Genomic DNA, 23,318 nt, shown 5'->3' on the forward strand with positions numbered 1-23,318 from the left:
TATTCCAATATTTATAAAAATAATTATTTATGCATATAATTTTTAAAAGGTAAACAATAAATGTGCCCATAAATCTTTAGTCAAAACAGCTTTCCTCACTTTGGGGTGCGTTTCTGAAAACCATCGTTAGCCAACTGAGTTTGCAAGTTCCATCGTTACAAACAGTTAGTTGATTTGGCGTTTCCAAAATCAATATTCCAACAAACATTTGCAAACTGCATCGCAAACTTGTACGCTTGCAACTACACCTCTAGAGCTGTTGTTACAAGCGTAGTTCCTGGTTATCTTCTATTCCTAGTTATCCCCCCTATGCTGTAATCCTTTCGAACGTTCCAAAATGTTAACTTGGAATTATTTAGAAAAAAAAGACATTAAAGTCATCTCTCTTAGGTGTAATTTTCTTTCAAGGTATTTTTTACAGTTTAGTTTTAGTGATCTTCATTTTAAGTCTTCATTTGTGTGTGTATATAATTTGCATAAAGCATTGTGGGGTTTTTCTTTAAAGAAGTTTTTACTCCGCTCCATTTACAGCGTCATTATGGACATTTTATGTTAAAACTAACGTGGTTCAAATGATAATCTATGACAAAGCAACCATGCAACCTCTTTTCCCAAACCATGCATCGTACTATGATAGTTCAGCCGCGAGTTATGTTGTTCATTGGGAAACACACTCCCGATCTAATGATGCATTTACTAGTGAGAAGATAAGTCAAAAACCTGTCACTCACATATGAACAATAAACGGCACACCACAAACATTAATATACAAAATCAAATGAGTTTTTCTCGTTTGAGATGCCATTTTATTTTAAGCATCACAACGCAAAACGAAGCCTTTGACCACTTTTGTTTTGAAAGACTTTAACAAAAATAACCTTAATAAATACAAATTCCCCTACTGTAATATAATTTTTACCATGTTAAAGCTTATGACCAATGCAGACATGGTGTGATAGTTCAGAAAAGAACCTGGATCTGAGTACTTCCTGCAGACTCTTTATGAATTAAATACACAAGATACCTGAGGAGCATCTGTAAAATAAAACAAGTCTTCAGGCTGCACAGACTCTACGAAGATGAAGTCAAACTCACTGAACTTTGAGACCTCCTGGCAGACAGCTTTCAAAATAAAGCAAAATGTATTTACAGCTAGAGAGGCTTTATAAGGAGCATCCAGGCAAAAATCACATTTTTTAAATTTACAAATGTTTTCACATCGTACCATTTGGTAATTATGTGTTTGGGTAACTCTATGGCAATCAAATCAACAGTGTGTTGGGTTCTTGCCCTCTCTTTGTCATTTATCATCAAAATAGGGTTGCGTTTCCTTCCCTCATACACTTTTCAGAGCCATTTATTGTGATTTGTCTTTACAACATGTCCTAAAGTGGCTTTCATAACACTGGTTAGGTTCAAAGAAACCCATCCCAGGTTCACTAAATTTTCCAAAATAAACTGGGCGCAGCTGTCGAAATGTGCCGTTTATAATTTATCTAACTTTTTTTTTCCACAGAGGTTCAAGATACCGAAGGCAAACACGAATTGAACAAACCGAGAATAACTTGCTTGCTGAATGCTAAATAATCTATGAGACTGTACATGGGGAGGAGAACGAAGTAAGAAACCTGCCAAATCCATTTCCTCAGCTGCGATTCTGAGAGCCAATAAGAAACCATCAATCAATAAAACTTCAAAATAATTGCAGCAACCAAATAGTTATTTGCCTCATCACAGGTCCACAGCGCAGACTCTTTTCCACAGGGAGTGAAAACACTTTCTTCTCTCTTATCAAGTAGAACATCCATCATATTTGCACTATTTACACATTTCGGGCCCCTTTGCAGATCAGAAACACGGGGACCGTTCTGACTTGTCTGCACCAAGACTGACCCGTTTTCCAAGAGCGTGCTAAAGTACTTTAGTGTTAACGTTTGACATGATAAACATCCTGCTGTGGTGGTGTGTGTGTGGACTAAAGCTGCTTTTCCACTAGCCCTGGTTTTCTCGCATTTTGGATATTAAAAATGCAGAAAATTGAACTCAATCTGAATGTATCATTTTAGAGGCGAGGTGTAAATGCTGCTAACACAATCTGAGATCTTATTTATTCATTTCATTTGTAAAAACTTTGGAGTGTTCAATAAACTTCATTAGGCACTAAAAGCTGCTACTAAAACAGTGTTTGACCCACATTTACCTTCAAAACTGTCTTAATTCTTAAGCCACACTCACACCAGTAGCGTCTTTATTGCTGCTAGTCACCAGTTTTGGTTGTCTGTGGGCATTGGTTGCATTGATGCATATGATAATGATGTTGACTCCATTAAGCCCTGCTACACAGTGCAATTTTAGCAAAGATTTTATTATTTCAGACAACTTTGGGAAATCCCTAAAGACTCCTATAATCCCAGCCTAAAATCTGTGATCTTTGATCATTGGTTTGACATGTTCACAGACATCTGATTAATGGCTGTTGCAATCAAATGTTCCCATCGATGAAGTTATGGCGGTGTCAGAAGATTTTAGACACTTTCTTCAGCTACGACGAGCATTAATCCAAGAACCAACAAGGACAACCAACAACTAATCGCTTTTTACAGTGTGGGTTCCTCAATCTTTCATGTTGTCCGAACACAAATCGATTTAGTCACCTTAATTGTTTTTACAAATTTAAGTGGACTGAATATAAAACAGTTAAGTTGTCCCAATAAAAAAAGACTCAAGAATTGTATTGATTCAGCTTATTTTAAATAAGTACTTTGAAGCAGCAGTAAAAAAAATTTTTGGAGTGTTCATTACTTTCAGGTACTTGTATCCTGCTTAAAGCTGCATAATTCTGGATAAAAAAAGTGTCTCAGTTTATCTCAAATCAAAGATCATGATTGATGAGTTTATTATGTTTGGGCAAAACTTTACAGTATTCGATAAGGAATACTATACAGCAGGGGTTCTCAACCGGTGGGCCACAACCCACTAGTGGACCTCAGCGATCCTGCAGGTGGATAGCTTAAAAGGAAGTTATTGTACTTTAATTATTTGATTTCATTATTAAATGTTTTATTTAAAAATTATTGGTTTATTGGCCTTTCCCGTTTTCTGTTATTGATTACTTTGGACTCGGTGCAAAAAGGGCCTCACTGTAAATAACAGACTTAACCGTGGCTGCACTTCCAACCGCTGCACGTCAACTAGGACTACATGCTCAGCTGTATAACGTAAAGCAAACCGTAACGCAAATATAAAGGTAATGATGATTACAGTTATAACCAGTTCGCGTGTGCCTCACGTCTGTGACTTGTATCAGAGTCGCACATTTCTGTTGATTCACAAATTATGCATGCTCTCTTTGTGTGAACTCTTTAAAGGGCACCTATGGTGAAAAATCTACTTTACAAGCTGTTTGGACGGAAATGTGTGTAAGTATAGTATATAAACTGTCATATTGGGGTGAAATAAACCTTTTTTTTTTTTCAAATTTAACAACAAAAACGGTGGACCAATTGGAGCTGTTTGCAGATCGACCGCAACTTGACGTAGGAGTGCGGTCCCCCGCCCACCAATATTGATTGACAGCTGCGCGCATTTACATGTCCGGTAGTCGCGTGTATAATCATATCAACAAGATCAGACGTGCGCAAAGCAACCAGGAATAAAAGGTGTGTTCAGTTCGCTAGGATCATCAACCATCATCATCAAACGTGATCAAGAGTGAGTTTCACATGTTTAAAATGTTTTAAAACAGAGCATGTGTGTAATGAATTACAGCTATTTACTTCAGATTCACTTAATCAGCACAGCCGCCTGCCAGAACAATTATAAAGGAAGACGTTTCAATCACGGTTTGTGGACATTAAATCAGGTTTATTTTAAACATTACCATAACAGATATCCATACAGCAGTGGATATTACCAGTATCATGTCACATATGCGTGCAAAACGAAAACGAGTGCAAAGCTTAATGCGCTGTGTCTCTGTGTGTGTGTTTGTGTGTGCGTGAGTGTGTGTCTGCGCTATGTGTGTGTATCCTCGCTGTGTGTGTGCGTGAACTTTGTAATGACATTGTATGTCAATCATTGTTGCAACTCCATAAAAAGTGCATCAAATACTGACTGTTAAAGTTCTTACTGTAGTATTTCTCACAAACGTTACGAGAGATCTGCTTCCTGAGGCAGCTGAGGGCGGCGACTGCTGACAGGCACGTGGGAACGGTGGGCGGGGAGGACTAGCCTTAAAGGGCCAGTACAAAAAAAACGGCAACAACTTTTTCCCAGCTATAAAACAGACACTTCAAACAGCTATAATAAATAATCTGATGGGTGTTTTGAGCTGAAACTTTACAGACACATTCTGGGGACACAAAAGACTTATATTAAATATGAAAAAAGGGGTAACCTATGTGCCCTTTAAAATATTAGCATAGTTTTCCAAATTACAATGCGACTGTTTCATAACGGATGCGCGCCCCATACATGAGGATCTGGCAAGACTCGGTGGTGTTTTACTGAACAGCTGTTCACTACTGTCAGCGAACTCCAATAATATCCTAAAAACCCAACTGCCTTCAGATCGATGCGTTTCAACAGACTTAGAGTGTTTTTATTGTATTTTACTTTTTATTTTTAATGTATGTGATCAATAGATGAAAAGTAGTCAGTCCAATTCAAAGCAGCAGCTTTTTTGTCATCTCCTGTAGTCCTGTCAGGTACATTTATTAAAGAAAAGGCCTAAATACTCTGCAGTTGTAACAAATACCTGAAGAATTCAGGAGCTTTTAATCTGTGTGGGTTTTAAAAAATAAATAAAATATATATTATTATATATTCTATATTTAATTCTCTCTATAAATAATGTTTCGGGGGTTTTTCATAAAATGCTGTAAATAATAAGATAACAATAGTACAAGCAAAAGAAATATTTTGCTAATAAATGAAAGGTTTAAAATAATATTTTTCTCTAGACAATCAGTTTAAAAAAAATTTCAGAGATGGAGGTGTGCCCCAAAGTGAAAAAGGTTGAGAACCCCTGCTATACAGTATTCGATGATGTGATTGGACAGAGTGGGTGTTTGTGTCAAAACCACAATCTCTTAATGATTAATCCTACAGCTCAACCCTGGCTGATAACCAAACAATGACAGTAACTGTAAAGCAGTTTACAAACTGGTGGAAAAGGGTTAGATAAAAAAAAACTCAAACTGAATTTTGAGACATGACTTCGTGTGTGGCTATATATTTAATTAATTCATTCATTCATTCATTTTCTTTTCAGCTTAGTCCCTTTACTAATCTGGGGTCACCACAGCGGAATGAACCACCAACTTTTCCAGCATATGTTTTACACAGCGGATGCCCTTCCAGCTGCAATCCAATACTGGGAAACACCCATACACATTCACACACGTACACTATGTACAATTTAGCTTATTCAATACACCTATACCGCATGTCTTTGGACTGGGGAAAACCAGAGCACCCGGAGGAAACCCACACAAACAAGGGGAGACCAGAAATGCCAACAGACCCAGCCAGGACTCAAACCAGAGACCTTCTTGCTGTGAGGCAACCACTGAGCCACCATGTCACCCCTGTTTCATTAAATACATTAAAATAATCAATCCTATCTTTGGCAACTAAACTAAGACTGTTTAGACTTTGAGTTCATCAGCTGTGGTTTTGTGTCTTTCATAACAGGACTAAAGAATGTCCAATAATTGCTTTTATCTCACAAATCCTGTCAGTTAACATCACTGGTCTATGCTGAAACTGCGATTGTTGAAACAGACAACAGAGACTGACTTTTCATATTAGTTCAGTGTTGTGTTGCTTAAACTTTTTAGAAACAAGAGGTTAACAAGGCTTAATACTTTTGTCTGACTGATTAAAGAGTTCACAGAAATTATGTGGCCCAGCAAACCGGGCTCTGCACTATGGTGCTCTCCCTCCCTCTAGTGGATGAAGTTAAAACACAAATAGATATACCAGTGAAACATGAAAAACCTGCCTTTTAACACCAATATCTCTGTAACATTACATACAAAGAGCCAGTTTTATGTAAATAACTGTACCAAACAAAAAAAGCTTGCTAATTAAAATGTCATTTAACACTAATATCGCTCTCATTTCCAGTGTCAAATCTAAACTATTAATAGGGCTAGGCAATTAATTGAAAAGTACACTGTAAAACCCAACAGTCAACTTTATCAAATGAAATGAGTGTAGTTAACTCAAATGTTACTACAAGTTATTTCTACTCATTTGAAAAGAGTTTTGAACTCAGTGTTGAAGGTAATGAGTTGATTAAATGCCTTATTACTTCAACTTAAATGGAGTAAGTTCACAGTACTCAAACAGCTTAGTTTTTAACTCAAATGGTTTGTAGCAATCGGTTTCCTCAAATCATTTAAGTTTGCCTTAACTTATTGGGTTTTACAGTACTCAGTTGGTTTGAGTTCTCTTCATTTATAGGGTTTTACTCTCCTCAAATTGCTTCATTTACTCAATTAGATTAAGTTCACAGTACTCATTAGGATTAATTTTTGAACATGAATGGTTTGTTGCAATCGGTTTCCTCAAATGGTTTGAGTTACCTTAACTTTTTGGGTTTTACAGTGTAATCAAAATTGACATTCAGAACCTATAATCGATACAAATTTTCCAGGTAAATTTTTTTCAATTATTTTCCCTAACGTGTGTGGAGTTATGTGACTCCGCACTGTTAAGGCTACTTTATACTTTGCATTGAATACATGGATTTTGTCTGTTGCCTTCATGTGGTCGCATACCTGTGCACCTCTCAAAAAAATTTTACTACACGTCACAAGTTTGCATTCCATTGACAATGATTTCAGAGATATTTTCCATTACAATAAAATTATTATTTACATTAAAATTAAAGTTAACAGAAGATTAACAAATTTACACTATTTAAAATAGTTTTTACAGGATTTACAGAGTTATTTTATTAAGAAGAGATACTGCTTATTTTACTACATTTAATATGAAACATTTTACATTGAAAATAATTTATTTTGTTTCCAAAAGTTTAAGTTATTTATTTTCACTTTTTATAAGAAAAAAGTGACTGTTTGTTTTAGGCAATGTGTGTTTTAATTTCAGTTGTTCAACGTTGATGTTAAATAAATAATCATAGAAGACAGTGTGTGATTCCTTCTATTATTTTAAAATCAAGTAATGCACCCTTCATTCAGAAATATCTCACTTGTAATATGAGAGCATATTTATTATACAAAACTTGTTAAATAAATAAATGAAAAAATCCATCATTAATCGTTATCAAGTTTAATTGTTCAATTAATTAAGATTTTAATTTTAGGCCAAATCGCCCAGCCCTAACCGTTAACATTGACATCATAACTCAATTGTGTCTCAAGAAATACTTGCATGCAAATCAATGTTATTTGCATCTTGTCAGTAATGATTTACTATAAAACGTGCTAGCATCAAAACCACAACATCACATTATTGCTTATCGTTACATCAACATTTCAGTATGTCCTTAATCTTGATGTCTAGAATTAAACTTGAACTTTTTCCAACAATAAATTCAAACATTCTTGGACTACCAGATTAGTTTGCACATCTTAAAGGGATAGTTCAGGCAAGAAAATGAAAATGTATTTAATCTCCCTTGACTAGTTTTGAACCAGTAAGAATTTTTTATTTGGTTCAACACAAAAGAAGATATTTTAAAATATGTTTGAAACCAGCAACCATTGACTTTCAAAGTATTTGTTTTTCCTATTATGGAAGTCAATGGTTACAGGTTTCAAACAATCTTCAAAATATATTTTATATAAATAATAATATAATAATATTATAAATAAATATACAGTTTAAGTCAAAATTATTATCCTCGTGAATTATTAGCCCCCGTTTATTTTTTTCCCCAATTTCTGTTTAACGGAGAGAAGATTTTTTTCAGCACATTTCTAAACATAATAGTTTTAATAACTCATTTCTAATAACTGATTTATTTTATCTTTGCCATGATGACAGTAAATAATATTTTAATAGATATTTTTTGTAGACAAGTTATTGTATAGCGATGGTTTGTTCTGTAGACTACCAAAAAAAATTTATGGCTTAAAGGGGTTAATAATTTTGACCTTAAAATGTTTATTAAAAAATATAAACTGCTTTTATTCTTGCTGAAATAAAATAAATAAGACTTTCTCCAGAAAAATTATTATCAGACATACTGTGAACATTTCCTTGCTCTGTTAAACCTCATTTGGGAAAAATTTAAAAAGGAAAAAAAATTAAAAGGGGGCTAATAATGCTGACCTTAACTGTACATAATATATAATAATAAAAATAAATAATAATTATTATTATTAACGACAACAACAACAACAACAATAATAATAATAATAATAAACTAGTCAAAAGTTTGGGGTCAGTTTTTTTTTCATGTTTTTTTTTTAAGAAAATTATTCTGTTCATCAAGGTGCCATTTATAAATGTAAAAAAATTTAATTGTTAAATATTTATTAAAATTTTACATTTCTTTCTTATTGTGTGTAGTTTCAAATTAAATTATTACTCCAGTAATTATTGCTTTTATTACTAATAATAATAATTAATATTACAGTGATTTCTAAAGGATCATGTGACTCTGAAGACTGAAGCTGAAAATTCATTATTAAAATTACTGAAATTAATTATTAAATGAAATTATAAACTACTTTTGAACAGTTCTTTCATAGTGCAATACCATTTTATAATTTTACAATTTGTACTTTATATTTGATGAAATAAATGCAGCCTTGTTGAGCAGGAGAAGCTTATTTGAAAATCCTACTGACCCCAAATTTTTGATCGGTAGTGTATATTAAAACCAGAGATGGGAAGCAACAAAGTACAAATACTTCATTGCTGTACTTAAGTAGATTTTTCTAGTATCAGTACTTTTTTTCTGACAACTTGTTACTTTTACTCCTTATATTTTTACACAAATATCTGTACTTTCTACTCATTACAATATTAAATTGGGCTCGTTACTTTCATTTTCATGTGCGATCTATAATATTTCTTGTTATTGCTCAATTGGAACACCTTTTTGATTAAGTCAATATATTTCTATGCTGCAGTGCGTGGCTTTTTCAACCTCTGATCACACACCTTAAGTAGGCTTGTTTATTGCGCTTACCATGGTAATGGCAGGAATGGCAAACATGGATTACAGCGATGTAACCATGTTCATGACTGATGTCCTGTTTATACGAGGTAATAAGATGCATTTTGGTTGACCGGATCACAGGTAAACATGTTTTAGCAAGTAAACATTGAAATGGGGTTAAAGTCTTTCGTCCACATCTGACCATGGTGTACTGTAGCTACTTCTCTGATTTTTCAATCTAATACCGAGAGAAAAAAAATTGTTTGTCAACGGTTGTACAATTATGACTAAAGCAATTAAATACTTAATGAATATGTTATGCATTGAGATTTATTTCCTTTGTTTTTAACCAGTTCATATTTCCTTATACAGAATACATACCGGTTTATAGTTTTAACATGTATATACACTGTAATCTTCATTTAAATTTGTTAGATAGTTATATAAATATTTTAGAACATCAAAGGTAGTTATACTGGGTGGTTTATGAATAAAGATATAATGCAAAGGATTAATTTATCATGTGAAAAAAAAAGATGCAAAAATGTATTTCCAGCATTAATGACTTTATCCGTTAAATAAAATATACACAATACTCTAAAAACAAAAACAAAAAAACAAGCAGAAATCATATGAGCTGCAAAAGTGTTGCTGTTTGAAGAAAATTAAGCAGTTTTAACATGACGCAAAAAATAATTTGGAGTCAAATACATTTGTTTATTTTATCAAAAAAAAAACTGAAATATGTTTTGGACAAAATGAACCATTAAATTAAAGACATTTATTAGTTATGAATTTATAAGCCTACAGAATTCTGTTTTAAAGTATATGAATGAGCATGGCAGCTGTAGTTTTTAACAGCCATAACTTTAGTTTTGTGTCCAGGTGACGAGACACATGGCAACTTTTTGAGCAGTGTTGTTGGACAATATTGTAGAGTGATGTTGCTTGGCTATTTTGCAGCTGAAAATACAAACATACAAAAAAAAAAGAGAAATGCAAGTTATTTTGTATGGATGTATACATGATGTGCGCTGTAGTTACCACCGTGAAACTAAAACAGGTAGTAGTAATGAATACTTTTTACTTAAGTACTTATTTCAGGCCGTACTTCTTTACTTTTACTTGAGTACAAAAGTGTAGTCAGTATTTCAACTTTTACCAAATTTTTTATTAAACTTGTTTAAGTCAAGGGTGACTAAGTAATGATAGAATTTAAATTTTTAGGTGATTATCCCTTTAAAAGAATGTACAGGGTGGGCCATTTATATGGACACACCTTAATAAAATGGGAATGGTTGGTGATATTATCGTCCTGTTTGTTGCACATTACTATATGTGAGGGGGCTTGTAAATAACTCATGAAAGAATAAAGTTAAGTTTAAAACCAAGCATACCATTGTTTTCTTGTGAAATTCCAAATAAGTTTATTGAGGTGTATCCATATAAATGGCCCAACCTGCACAAAAACTTGCCAAGAGAAAGTAGAGTTTTGTAGTAAAGTAACGAGGCATCGCAGTTTCACATCTTCTAATGTGTAGTTCTTCAGCTGATCTGATAAGCCAAAAAAATCCATTCGGCACAATCAAGGAGCCTCTAGATAGAACAGACAAGATTGGTTTGAACCTCATTTCACAAGACATACATGTCTCATGCAAAGCCTGTCTCGCGCAGTTCAATCTTTCAATCTAAATCTCGCTGCTGACTCTGTGGAATTAAAAACACCCTCCCTGCCAGAAAACAGCAAGAAACGTTTTTCCACATGCCCGCTTGATCCCCTGAATAAATTCACTCAATAAAAAAAGCAGAACTCAATATCAGGATTTGCACAATACTCACACACTTTACAATTGGATTTGACTAAAGCAAAATCACAAAGAGATTATCCGAAAGCATTTCAATTGTTATAGAGATAGAAGGCGAGTCAATTTAAAGACACTGCACAAATGGCATACTATATCATCCCTGCCCTGATACACTAACAATAAAAGATGGTATAATGCACTGGCATCAAGGGAACCACTTGTTCTCATCTTGAATTTTTAAATAATGTATCTGATGCCAGACAGCATGTGTTTTCTCTTTCTACTTCTTTTGCATGATAATAGTTTTTGTATATAAATTCTATATACACATTTACACTATATGAATAATTTATGCATTTACAAATATATATATATATACAGTTGAAGTCAGAATTATTAGGCCCCCTGTTTATTTTTCCCCAATATCTGTTTAGCAGAGAGAAGATTTTTTTCCAACACATTTCTAAACATAATAGTCTTAATAACGTATCTCTAATAACTGATTTATTTTATCTTTTCAGTAAATAATATTTGACTAGGTATTTTTCAAGACACTTCTATACAGCTTAAAGTGACATTTAAAGGCTTAACTAGGTTAATTAGGTTAACTAGACAGGTTAGGGTTATTAGACAATTATTCTATAATGATAATTTTTTTTTTCGATGTAGACTTTCAAAGTTTTTTTTTGTTTTTGTTTTTTTAAATCAAAAATTACTTTTATTCTAGCGGAAATAAAACAAATAAGACTTTCTCCGGAAGAAAAAATATGATCAGGCATACTGTGAAAATGTCTTTGCTCCGTTAAACATAATTTGGGAAATGTTTAAAAGAATACTGTTCAAAGGGGGGGGGCTAATAATTCTGACTTCAACTGTATTTATTTTATGATCATTCTTAAAATATAATATAATAATGTGTCATAAAGGAACCTCGTTATAAAACAATTCTAATTCATCAAGAAATGTTTGACTGGAAATTATTTGAATTGAAGGAAGAGAATTGAAATGGAAATTAACTCATATTGTTTAACACACATTTGTGCCAGATTTAATGTGCCAGAGGCTCTGTAAAAATTCATATTATTTCCTTAATTTTTTTTTTTGCTTTTTTACAGCAAACATTAGAGCAAGATCACACATGTACTAATGTCATCTGTGTTTTGAATAAAACATCAGTGTTTTTCAGGCTGTTCAGATTTTGCTTTAGTTATTGACTTTTAAATGTACTTTGCTCATGCTAATTCTCTCTGTTTACACTTTATCATTACAGATTTTCATCTCTTACAAAAGTATATATTTACACAACAAAGATTTCACCTAAAAACAAAACTTAATGTGTTTTGGCTGTTCATGTGTGTGTTTATGTTTGAAAACATGTTTCAAAGTGTAAAATAGTGTCATGCAACGATCTTTAAAAATGTACTTGACAAAAAACAACAGTGGTAGATTATAGGACTGTCTGTCCACACACTGTAAAAATTAGATGAACAATTAGTCATGACAACATAGTTTAATAAGTTACAATGAACTAAAAACCAAGTTTTACAAGTTCTAACTTAATTTTATAAGTCAGTTTAACATAATATAAGTTCAATGGACTCATAAGGTTAATTTGATTCAGCTTAAAAATTTAAGGCAACCAGGATTATTTTTTTTACAGTGCAGGCACGCGGTGTTACACACACCTAGTGTTCTTTACAAATAGACATTTGTCAACTACTGGCCTGGAATACAGCATGTAGAATTTACAGTTGTTGTTTTTTGTCCTTTTCAGTTTCATAACATCCATTAAATGCACCTAATTTTACATCCTTAGTCGTAATCAATGTTTGGGAAAGTTACTCTAGAAAGTAACGAATCACAATTTTGAGTTACTCCCCAAAAAGTAACTAGTTGCATTACTTAGTTACTTTTTATGGTAAGTAATGCTTTACGTTACTTTTGAGGTACTTTTTTTATTACCTAGCTGAGGTTTGATCTCTTTCAGAACTTGTTTTGTTACTCTACCTTTAACAACTAACATCTAATACTTAGATATAGAATTTACTATTTGTTAATGCTTAAATGATTCATAGCGTGTAATTAAAAAGTGTTTTTTTTTAAATGATTCTCGTTAAATGTCCATTTGATATTATTAGAAAATACCAAAGAAAAACTGAGTGAGACTAACTGCTTAAGAAAATGGTTCATAGAGCAGTTTTTGTTATTTGTGTGCAGGAAATACTAGAATGTATCTAATGACATGCTATCTGGAAGAAATCTTCAACAGCTTATATTCTTAATCAGCTCATTAATCTTTAAAATGACATTATGTTATTTTAAATTACTTTTATAATATTCTTTTACTTTGTAATATGCAGACTATTACGCAAAAATTAATGTTATGCTTTTATGGAGAAAAAAAAAAACAACAATATTTAAATTCATAAAGTATTTTAAGCGAATGACCTTCTAATTATCTGTTTGCTCTTTAGAAACAAACAAATAAATAAACAAATAAATAAATAAATAAATAATAATAGTTGTTGTTCAATTAAATACGATTCATGATATCAATTAACTGGACATGCTTTTTGGTTACTAAGGGTGCTTTCACACTTGGTTCAATTACCTGAACTCAGGTTCGATTGTCCCCCCCTGCCATCTTCTCAGCTGGTTTGTGTTCACACCGTCTTTTTTACTTCTGAACCCCGGTATGCTTGTGTTATCAAGCGGCTGTTTTGTGCACAACTGTTGCTAGGTGACGGCCATAAAAGCAAAACACCAAAACGGAGACGTACACATATATCATTCTGCTTTTACTGAATCTTTTGCTTTTGTTACCAAAATCAAAATACAGAGAGCCACTTGCGTCTATCTGCTGCTGCAAAAAAAACATTAAAAACGTTCAGAACATCACACGATGTGTGCAGTTTTTGGTGAAGACAAGCAGACATTTATCACTGTTTGTACTGGGTCAGTACCGCTTGTCGCCAAGGTAGGTGACACACAGACATAGGGCCATATGGGGAAAAAAATCATATGTCTGTATATTTAGGAGGATTGACGGTATACGATATATATCCGGTATTCTCCCATAAATGGTTACTTGAGAGTTAAAGCCTTTATTAAAACTTTATTAAACAGCTTTTGAGCAAATATAATTCAAAACACAGGGGTTTCCCTCCGTGTTATTATCATCATTATAATTATCATTCTTATATTGTTATTTGTTGAAAGAGTAGCTAACAGCGAGATTTTAAAATAAAATGTTTTTTTTTATTTCACTTTTTTTTTTTAAGTTTTAATAATCATTAAAACCACCAACCGTTTGTACACTAGGCACACACACAAATCAAATCACGTCCTCCAATGGGCTAAAATAAATAAATTAATTATACAGAATAAATAAATAAATAAATACAATGATTAGAATATAATCGGAATTGAATTCAATATGCAAAAACAGACTAGAACGCAGAGCTAAATGTGGTATAATGTAAAGGTAAATTTACATTCATTTGCGCCTGCGCTCATTTGTGCAAGTGGAGCTTGCGTGCCTTGGAGCGGCCTGTTTCGCGCAGAATGCACACATGTGGCCTCAAACCATATCAATATGGAAGATATTGGATAATCCTGCATCATGTTGGGGAATCATATCAATATAACCCCAGAACTCGATATACCGCCCAGCCCTACACAAACACACAAATGAACATTATTAAAACTAAAGTTTGTTGTAGAGTTGGCAGTTCACTTCCATTATTTGGTACGACTGCATTTAGATCAGAAGTTAACCAGAGTTCGTGTGAACCGTACCCCAGACCACCTCTTTCAGGCGGACTCGGGTAGGGTTCACAGGTGCGCACCCTATTTCAGAAGACACGTTTACACCAGCTAAACGTACCATACTTTGACGTCAAATGAATCTGGGTGCAGACCAAAAGTGCTAGTGTGAAAGCAGCCTAAAATGTACATTTAAATATTAAAATGTAGTCTTGAACAATGATTGTTTGTTTGTTGTTTATGAATCGCTTTGAGTTGCGCTATACAAATAAAGTGTATTATTATTATTATTATTATTAGAAAGAAAAAAATGTGAAAAAAACCTAGACATTTTTCAGGAGCCCCTATTATGCATTAAAAAGGATCATATGTTTGGTTTTGGGGGTCTCCAACAACATGCTGATATCCATGCAAGGTCAAAAAACACTGTTTTTGTCTTATAATATGCATCTATATTTACCTAATTATCCCAACGACTTCCATATGATTTGTTCAGCAATTTATTTGTTTTCAAACCCCTCCTTAATGCGATGCTAATCTGCGGTGATTGGTCCGATGACCCAGTCTATTGCGATTGGTCGACGGTGTTCAGCGCGAGACAGAGAGTACTGCCCACCACAGCTTATAAACAATTTTGAAGTAGTCAGAGTGTATATGTGAGCCCAATGCAGGAGTACATTAAAGCAATGCTATTAAACACCAGCATATTGCACTACAAAAGCTGAACTATTTTGAAACATGAACGTGTATAGAAACAGCTCAGGGTGGCCATAGCAACGACAAACGACAGTTTGCTCAAAAATGCATTTAAATGCGTAAACAAAGCGGCACACTTCGCTTTTTCAATGTGGTATTAGACATGATATGAGAATATAAAGAGTAACCAGATACAGTACCAGCAGTTACAAGTAACAAAACACAATTAAATACATATTTTGCAAGCTAGAGAAAACAAGGCGGCAACCATTTTAATCGCAATTACTTACACTTGTGAAAGGGGGGAAGAAACTGATCCATGAAATGTGTACTGTAAAGTTCCTGTCAAGCTCTGAAAAAGTATAATACATCAATAGTCTTTTCTGGTCCTTCCTTTAACAAACGGCCAACGAATTCCTCGTTGTAAGCGTGTAGATTGCTGAAGCACTCGTCAGAAAAATGACAGGAACACAGCACAAGGCTGAGGCTATAATACTGAGGTATTTTTGCATAAAAAATTATCTTCAATCACTGACCCTTCACAGCCTCATCTTTGGGTAGGGAAAGTAACACTAACTTTCCTTCACACTTCAGAGCACAGAGTCTATGCGACATGATTCAACCAAGATCTGCTACAGTGTTCGTCTTCATCTTTGTCTTTCTACAGCGTGTGTGGGAGGGCCAGGGGTTTCAATTTTCCCGGGTCTGCACATGCAACAAATGGGCGGGGCTTGAGTTTCGTATCAACGTCACGCAGACACAGATAAAGACTCGTTACAGCGGCGATTCATTCGAACCACTATGAGTTGACTCTTTTATAGATGAATCAACAGTTTAAAACATGGTGCACTTTCAGATTTAAGCCTTAGCTAGATATTTCACTTCACTTAGAGCTGTGTTACACACTGCATGGAAGGTCATTTTTAAAAACCCATAATAGGGGCTCTTTAAACCTGAAAAAATAGAACACTTCAAAAGACCTCATATATGTGCAGATGGTTAGCGTTTCTTTTTAAAATAACATTTTATTATTTTTACATCCATTTGCAAACGTTTTCATAAAAGCACAGAAAAAAAAAATCCTTTTATAGTATCACTGCATGTAAACTTTTTTCTTTTTTCCATCTCCCAATTAATAAGTTAATTATTAAAGTACCTAACCATCTTAAACAAATAAAACAGTGAGATGAACTTCAGTCAGTTATCCACAAATATTTGAGTTGTACCACAGTGAGAGAAATAATCTCTCAGACCAGCTACTGAAGTCCACAACCCAATGTCTATGCAAACATTTGAACAAATATTTAGCCATTCAAATCAAGACCATACCTCTATACGCGTCGAATGGAATTTAAAAGTAGATATTCAAAAATCTTTTATTCTTTTTAATGGTTAATCTTAAATAAATTAACCATTTCGCTAGATTCTTGCCAACAAACAATTGAAACCTCATATATTTTGACCAAAGCTTAACAAAATGTGAAAAAGGTATGCAAATACTGAGAACCCACAGAAGAATAATCACTTTGCGATGTGATCTTCCCTAAACAACCAGTCGTGAGGCAAAGCACGCAACAGTGGACAGTTAAGCTTAATAATTTAACTGACAGAGGGTCTAACAAACAAACTGTGGCAAACATACATATTGACAGAGCAAAAGGCGTCCACGTACAGAGAGGTCAGAACATTAACAGACAGATGGCAATGCGAGGCTGGAGAAACTACTCACGTGGCTTCTGGCCCCATACGTGTAAATGGAGCTTCCCAGAAGAGTAGTAGATGAACCCCAAGACCAGCATGGGACACACGACGAACAGTAGTTTGTGTGCAGGCTTCATGTTCCTCAACCATTCACATGGTACCGTATTTTTACATCACCTAGAAACAGGACAGAAAAAAAGGAGGGTGAATCACATGTCTACACCAAGCAGTCAAGCAGACAGACTCACATTATTAAACACTAAAAGCAAAGCAAGGGCTGGGAGTCCACTCTAAAAAAAAAAAAATTATAATAATTGATTTCACTGTGTTGAAAATCGGGAGACGACTCCAAAGGTTGGGATGGATTCCATCAAGGGGAAACAACTCTTCTTTTACAGTTCATTCATTCATTTCCCTCATTTATGAGGAGTCACCACAGCGGAATGAACCGCCGACTATTCCAGCATATGTTTTAGCAGATGCCTCCCAGAATTCATCAAGATTCTTTGGATTCATCTTTAATGCCTCCTCCATCTTACCCCAGTCATGCTCAATAATGTTCATCTCTGGTGACTGGGCTAGTCAATCCAGGAGCACTTTGACATTTGCTTTCAGAAACTTTGATGTGGAGGCTGATGTATAACGAGAAGCGCAATCCTGCTGAAGAATTTGCCCTCTCCTGTGATTTGCTTTGTAATGGGCAGCACAATTGTCTTGATAACTCAGGCTGTTGATGTTGCCATCCACTCTGCAGATTTCTTGCATGCCTCCATCCTGAATGTAACCCCAAACCAAGACTTTTCCTTCACCAAACTTGACTAATTTCTATGAGAATCTTGGGTCCATGTGGGTTCCAATAAGTTTTCTGCAATTCTTGTGATGATTTAGATGCAGTTCAACAGATGATTCATCTGAAAAATCTACCTTCTGCTACTTTTCCAAGTGATCAACTAGAAGTTATTATTTGTTGCTCTTACAACTGGGATCAACAACAAGACTTTTGTCAGGTAGTGTACACTACAGCCAATTTTGTTTGCCCAAAATCTCCTACAGCACATGTCTTTGGACTGTGGGGGAAACCAGAGCACCCAGAGGAAACCAACGCAAACATTGGGAGAACATGCAAACACACAGAAATGCCAACTGACCCAGCCAGGACTCGAATCAGTGACTTTTTGCTGTAAGGTGGCAGTGCTAACTTCTAACCACTGAGCCACCATGATGCTTTATTCAGTTCAAAATAAGCAATCATTAAAGGGTTAAATCACACAAAATTAAAATTATGTTATTAAATACTCCCTCATGTCATTCCAAACCCATGAGACATTTGTTTGTCTTCAAAACACAAATTAAGATATTTGAGATAAATTATGAGAGCTCTCTCATAAACCATAGACAGCAATGATCCAAGATCATTCCTTAAGTCCAGAAAATTATCAAAACGTCGCTCAAAACTCAGTTCATATGCCTTTAGTGGTTCAATTAGAATATTATGAAGCCACAACAATCCTTTTGGACAACCATATAACAAAAATAACGACTTTATTCAACAGTTTTTTCTCAGTGCCAGTAAAGTTTGGATGTTCATGAGAGTGCTGTGCTCTTTGTGAGTCGTACTTTGTCACACATCTGACGTTGTTTCAAATAGAGAAAGTTGTGCGCAGGTATTGGGGGTGTACATTACTGCAGTGCTTGTGAACGTGAGCCCTCTACTGACACAGAATTATTTTGATAATTTATGTTTGCATTGAGAATACTTCAGCAAGCTTGACAGTATTCAAATTGTTTCACTGAATAGTTTTGAATATGTTTTTTGGTACCTTTCTGACCGTTGCTGTCTATGGAGGATGAGGGAGCTCTCAGATTTCATACAAAATATCTTCATTTGTGTTCTGAAGGTGAATGAAGCTCTCAGGGTTTGCCACTACATGATTGTGAGGAGTAAATCCTGACAGAATTTTTTTTAAAGAACTGATTCAAATAACCAAAATAATCATTGTGTAATGTCTACGGGTGTAACGAAATTCAAACTGAACTAGGGCTGGACGATAAATCGTTTTTATCAATTAACGAGTGTGTAGCTTATATCGATTTGTTTTTAATGAAAATCATTTTTCACTCTAACACGTGACGCTCCCCTCTGGGTTCCTGTAGTTCCCCTCGCATTTGCCATTAAAACACACAAACAACACAGCAGCGAACAGAAAACAACTGTCCAGAGAGAAATGTTGCGCTTTGTGAAATGAAAAGAACACTGATGCACAAGCACAAATCATCTGAAGGTACGACAACCTTGGATAAAAATACCATGGTTTCACGGGATCACAGTATTGTGATTACTGCTCTAAAATAACTTCTTTTTAAATGTCTGGTTAAAAAAAAATTGAACAATTTATATTATTTTAAGAAACATTTATAATATATTGGAACTGTAAACACGTCAAGCTAAATAGTTCAAATAAATCTTTCACTTTAGCTCTCTTCATTAGTTTCAAAAACAGATTTCTTTAAAACGCAAAAAAAAAAAAAACATTAAAAAAAACTATATATACACCTTGCAACAGTATAACAGAACATTTTAGCTGTATTAAAACCTTTACTTTTCCAAACTATGGTAAACCTGGAAAGCAGTTATCATCCCATGCCATGGATCCAATGTTAGAATCTAACGTTACCGTTTCTGGACAAATTACGTGACCAAGCAGCAAAGAAAAAAAGCCATTCAAGGTACCACAGGTACCACAAATATCTACATTGTGACAACTCATTCAGCGCACTAATGTTAGTCTACCAGATGCAGCAGCGCAACACAATATTAAAGCAATAAAACGTAACCCACTAGCCTATTGTGAGCCATTTATATGAAATAAATAAACCTGTGAATATATATTCATGTTAAAATAAAACATACTAAATATTAAGGAAATAAATAATCTTGAACAAAGTCTAAATGCGAGTTTAATTTCACTGTAATTTTATTAAATGGTTTAATATATTTATTGTTAAAAAATATTATATATATATATATATATATATATATATATATATATAATATAGATATATTATTATTATAATTATTATTAAAAAAGGTCTTTAAAAAAAAGGTAATTAGATCTTGTTCAACTTGATCTTTAAATGACAGCTAGTAAGGTTCTTGACAGAAAGTTTTTTTTTTTTTCTCTAGCATTTTTCATTTCCTATTATTATAGAATTATGATATGTTTAGGTTAACAACCTTCACATTTTTTGTGGGGAGAAAAAAAAAATCGATTTAATTCGTAAATCGTTTTTTTGGTGAAAAGATTGGCGATTTTTTTAAAAGGCCATAATCGCCTAGTCTTAAAGTGCCCCTTTCATCTATAAAAGAGTCGACTCAAGAGTGGTTCGAATGAATCGTGGGGGTAACGAGTCTTTAACCATGTCAGCATGGCGTTGATACAGAATTCAAGCCCCGCCCACAGTTGTTGCGCACACAGACCCAGGAAAATTGAAACCCCCGGCCCCTCTCACAAACACTGTGGAAAGAAAAAGATGAAGATGAACACTGTAGCAAATCCTGGTTGAATCATGTCGCGAAGACGCTGTGCTCTGACGTGTGAGGGAAAGTTAGTGTTACTTTCCCTACCCAAAGATGAGGCTGTGAAGAGTCAGTGATTGAAGATAATTTTTTATGCAAAAATACCTCAGCATTATAGCCTCAGCCTTGTGCTGTGTTCCTGTCATTTTTCTGATGAGTGCTTCAGCAATCTACACGCTTACAATGGTGCATTCATCAGATATTTATTAAAGGAAGGACCAGAAAAGACTATTGATGTATGGGACTTTGTCAGAGCTTGACAGGTACTTTACAGTACACAGTTCAGGGATGAGCTTCTTCCACTATTTCACAAGTGTAAGTAACTTAAGTGCGATTAAAATGGTTGCCTCCTTGTTTTCTCTAGCTTGCAAATTATATATTTAATTGTATTTTGTTACTTGTAAACGCTCCATGCGGCTTGCACTGTCTCTGGTTAACTCTTTATATTCTCATATTGCATCTAAAACCATGTTAAAAGCGTGCCGCTTTGATTACGGATTTAAATGCATTTGTGAGCTCGCGATCCACTGCCGTTTGTCGTTGCTATGGTCACCGTCAGCTGTTCGTACACGTGCGGTGGTCAGGTTTCAAAATAGTTCAGCTTTTGCCACTGTGTGGATTAATACTGAATGTGTGTTATGGTTAGGAATAGTGCAATAAGCTGGATGTTAAACTGCATTGCTTTAATGCACTCCTGCATTGGGCTCACACACACTCTGCACTCTAACTACTTCAACAATGTTGATAAACCATGGTGGGTGGTTCTCTCTGTCTCGCACTGAACACAGTCGACAAATCGCAATAGTTTGGGTCATCGGACCAATCAGCGTAGATTAGCATCGCGTTAAGTATGGGATTGGAAACAAATGAATCTCAAACTAATCATATGGAAGTCATTGGGATAAATAGGTAAAAATAAATGCATATTATAAGACAATAAATGCTTTTTGACCATGCAATCATGTCAGAAAACTAAACCAAAACCAAAATATGATCCTTTTTAATGCATAATAGGGGCTTAACAGCGATACTCTCATAGCGAACCGAGGTACACCCTTCCCACCAGTAGCCTCAATATTACATGCATCTCCACATTGGTGAGAAAGCAGATAAGAAGCACATTAACGTCACTGGTCGAGCATTGTTGGTCACTACTCAAAAGAGATGTTTCTTTGTATTTTATTTTGTTAATAAATACATGCAGTGGGACTGTTTAAACAAAACAAAAACAAAAATAATTCGTCATCACCTCCTCTGCCATAGTAACTTTAGTAATTCTCTTTAGCCATAGTGGTGACCCATCAAATAAACTCCACTCATCTCTCAGAGAATGCACAAGTTGCTATTTTCTCACCAAATAGAGAGTAGAAATGTGTGTAGAAATGTCATCTGGGTCAGTATTCGTGTAAACTGCATTTGAAAGTGAAAGTTGATTCATGCATGACTTCTTAAAGGGACAGCAACTATTTATGCCACTATTAATCAAAGAGCACCAGAGACTAAAGAATACACACACGTCATTCATATACATTTGAATGGAGAAAAGTGTAATGGTCAATATGGCAAATGAAGCTCCGCCTTCAGGTATAAGAGCCTATCATTGATCAATATAAACTGACAATTCTTTAGGGGAGGGGCTTCTGCAGTTGTTTTGCAAACTCTGGGGGGGGTCAGCAAACACGCTGGAATCTCAGCAAATACTTGCTTCACAAACATGAGAAATAAATCCACATAAAGCTTGAAATCTGTACTTTAAATTTAACCAACTACACTTGAAAACAAATGTTCTCGTGTTTCGTAATTTGTAAGAACCGAACGCGAGGTACAGTCCATCCCATCAAACGCACATCACATGACAGCAACTACATAATCGCTCACAACCTTGAAAACAAAGAGGTTGCTGTCCTTTTGGGAGGAGATTTACCATCAAGATTAAGTTGGGAATTACTTTCAGAAGACCAGCGCGATCTAGTTTAGTTTACCCAGATCAGCTGACTGCACTAAACAGAAACATTATTAAGTTAATAAACTTTAAGTTTAATTATTGCTATTATTAAGTCATGAATGAATCTAGCGTTTCCTTACATTGCTGGTGCCACAGCACAAGACCCCTGAAACCACAGCAAACTGAACCGAATGAACCGTGGGCCCAATACCATATAATTTCTAACAGCTACAGTACATGTAATTGCTGAAATTTCCAAATAAAGCCCATAGACTATGTGAAAGTGTATTGCAGTTTGTGAACTTTCATTAAAGTTAATGGTGTTTGCGTTCACTGGTTCATTCTGATCCCGCATGTTTAATAGCAAACAACACACAAACACTGATGCCTCAGACAAGTTTCCTACACTTAAGTTTTGTACTTAGTGCACACATTATATAGACACAGACAAATGATGTTTGTTGTCATAAAAATTGCAACAGAGAGGAATACATTTTTGGAATCAAGTCCATCAATTCCAGAACAGGAATGGGAATTCTCAAACAGCCTTAAGCAAGCAGTCAGTTTGCCAGACGATAAATAAAGTTGATACAAATATGAGACAGAGACAAAAAGGTTTTCAAGAATCAAAACAATAAAGAAACAAGCCAATAAGACTTTTAATTTTATACATAAATGCAAATGCTT

The 23,318-nt window shown here is 34.6% G+C and overlaps 1 protein-coding gene across 6 annotated transcripts in view; it reads right to left on the reverse strand.

Annotated features, from left to right (window-relative positions):
- The window catches only part of st3gal3b (ST3 beta-galactoside alpha-2,3-sialyltransferase 3b), a 136,480-nt gene that overhangs the window by 96,414 nt on the left and 16,748 nt on the right, over window positions 1-23,318 (reverse strand). For all 6 annotated transcript variants that reach the window (XM_056473184.1, XM_056473175.1, XM_056473170.1 and 3 more), the window contains exon 2: window positions 17,138-17,286. In XM_056473184.1, the coding sequence (XP_056329159.1) occupies window positions 17,138-17,246 (109 nt within the window). In that variant the 5' untranslated portion in view covers window positions 17,247-17,286. The remainder of the gene's footprint in view (window positions 1-17,137; window positions 17,287-23,318) is intronic.

Source organism: Danio aesculapii, chromosome 2 (assembly GCF_903798145.1).
Source record: "Danio aesculapii chromosome 2, fDanAes4.1, whole genome shotgun sequence".
NCBI classification, from domain to species: domain Eukaryota; kingdom Metazoa; phylum Chordata; class Actinopteri; order Cypriniformes; family Danionidae; genus Danio; species Danio aesculapii.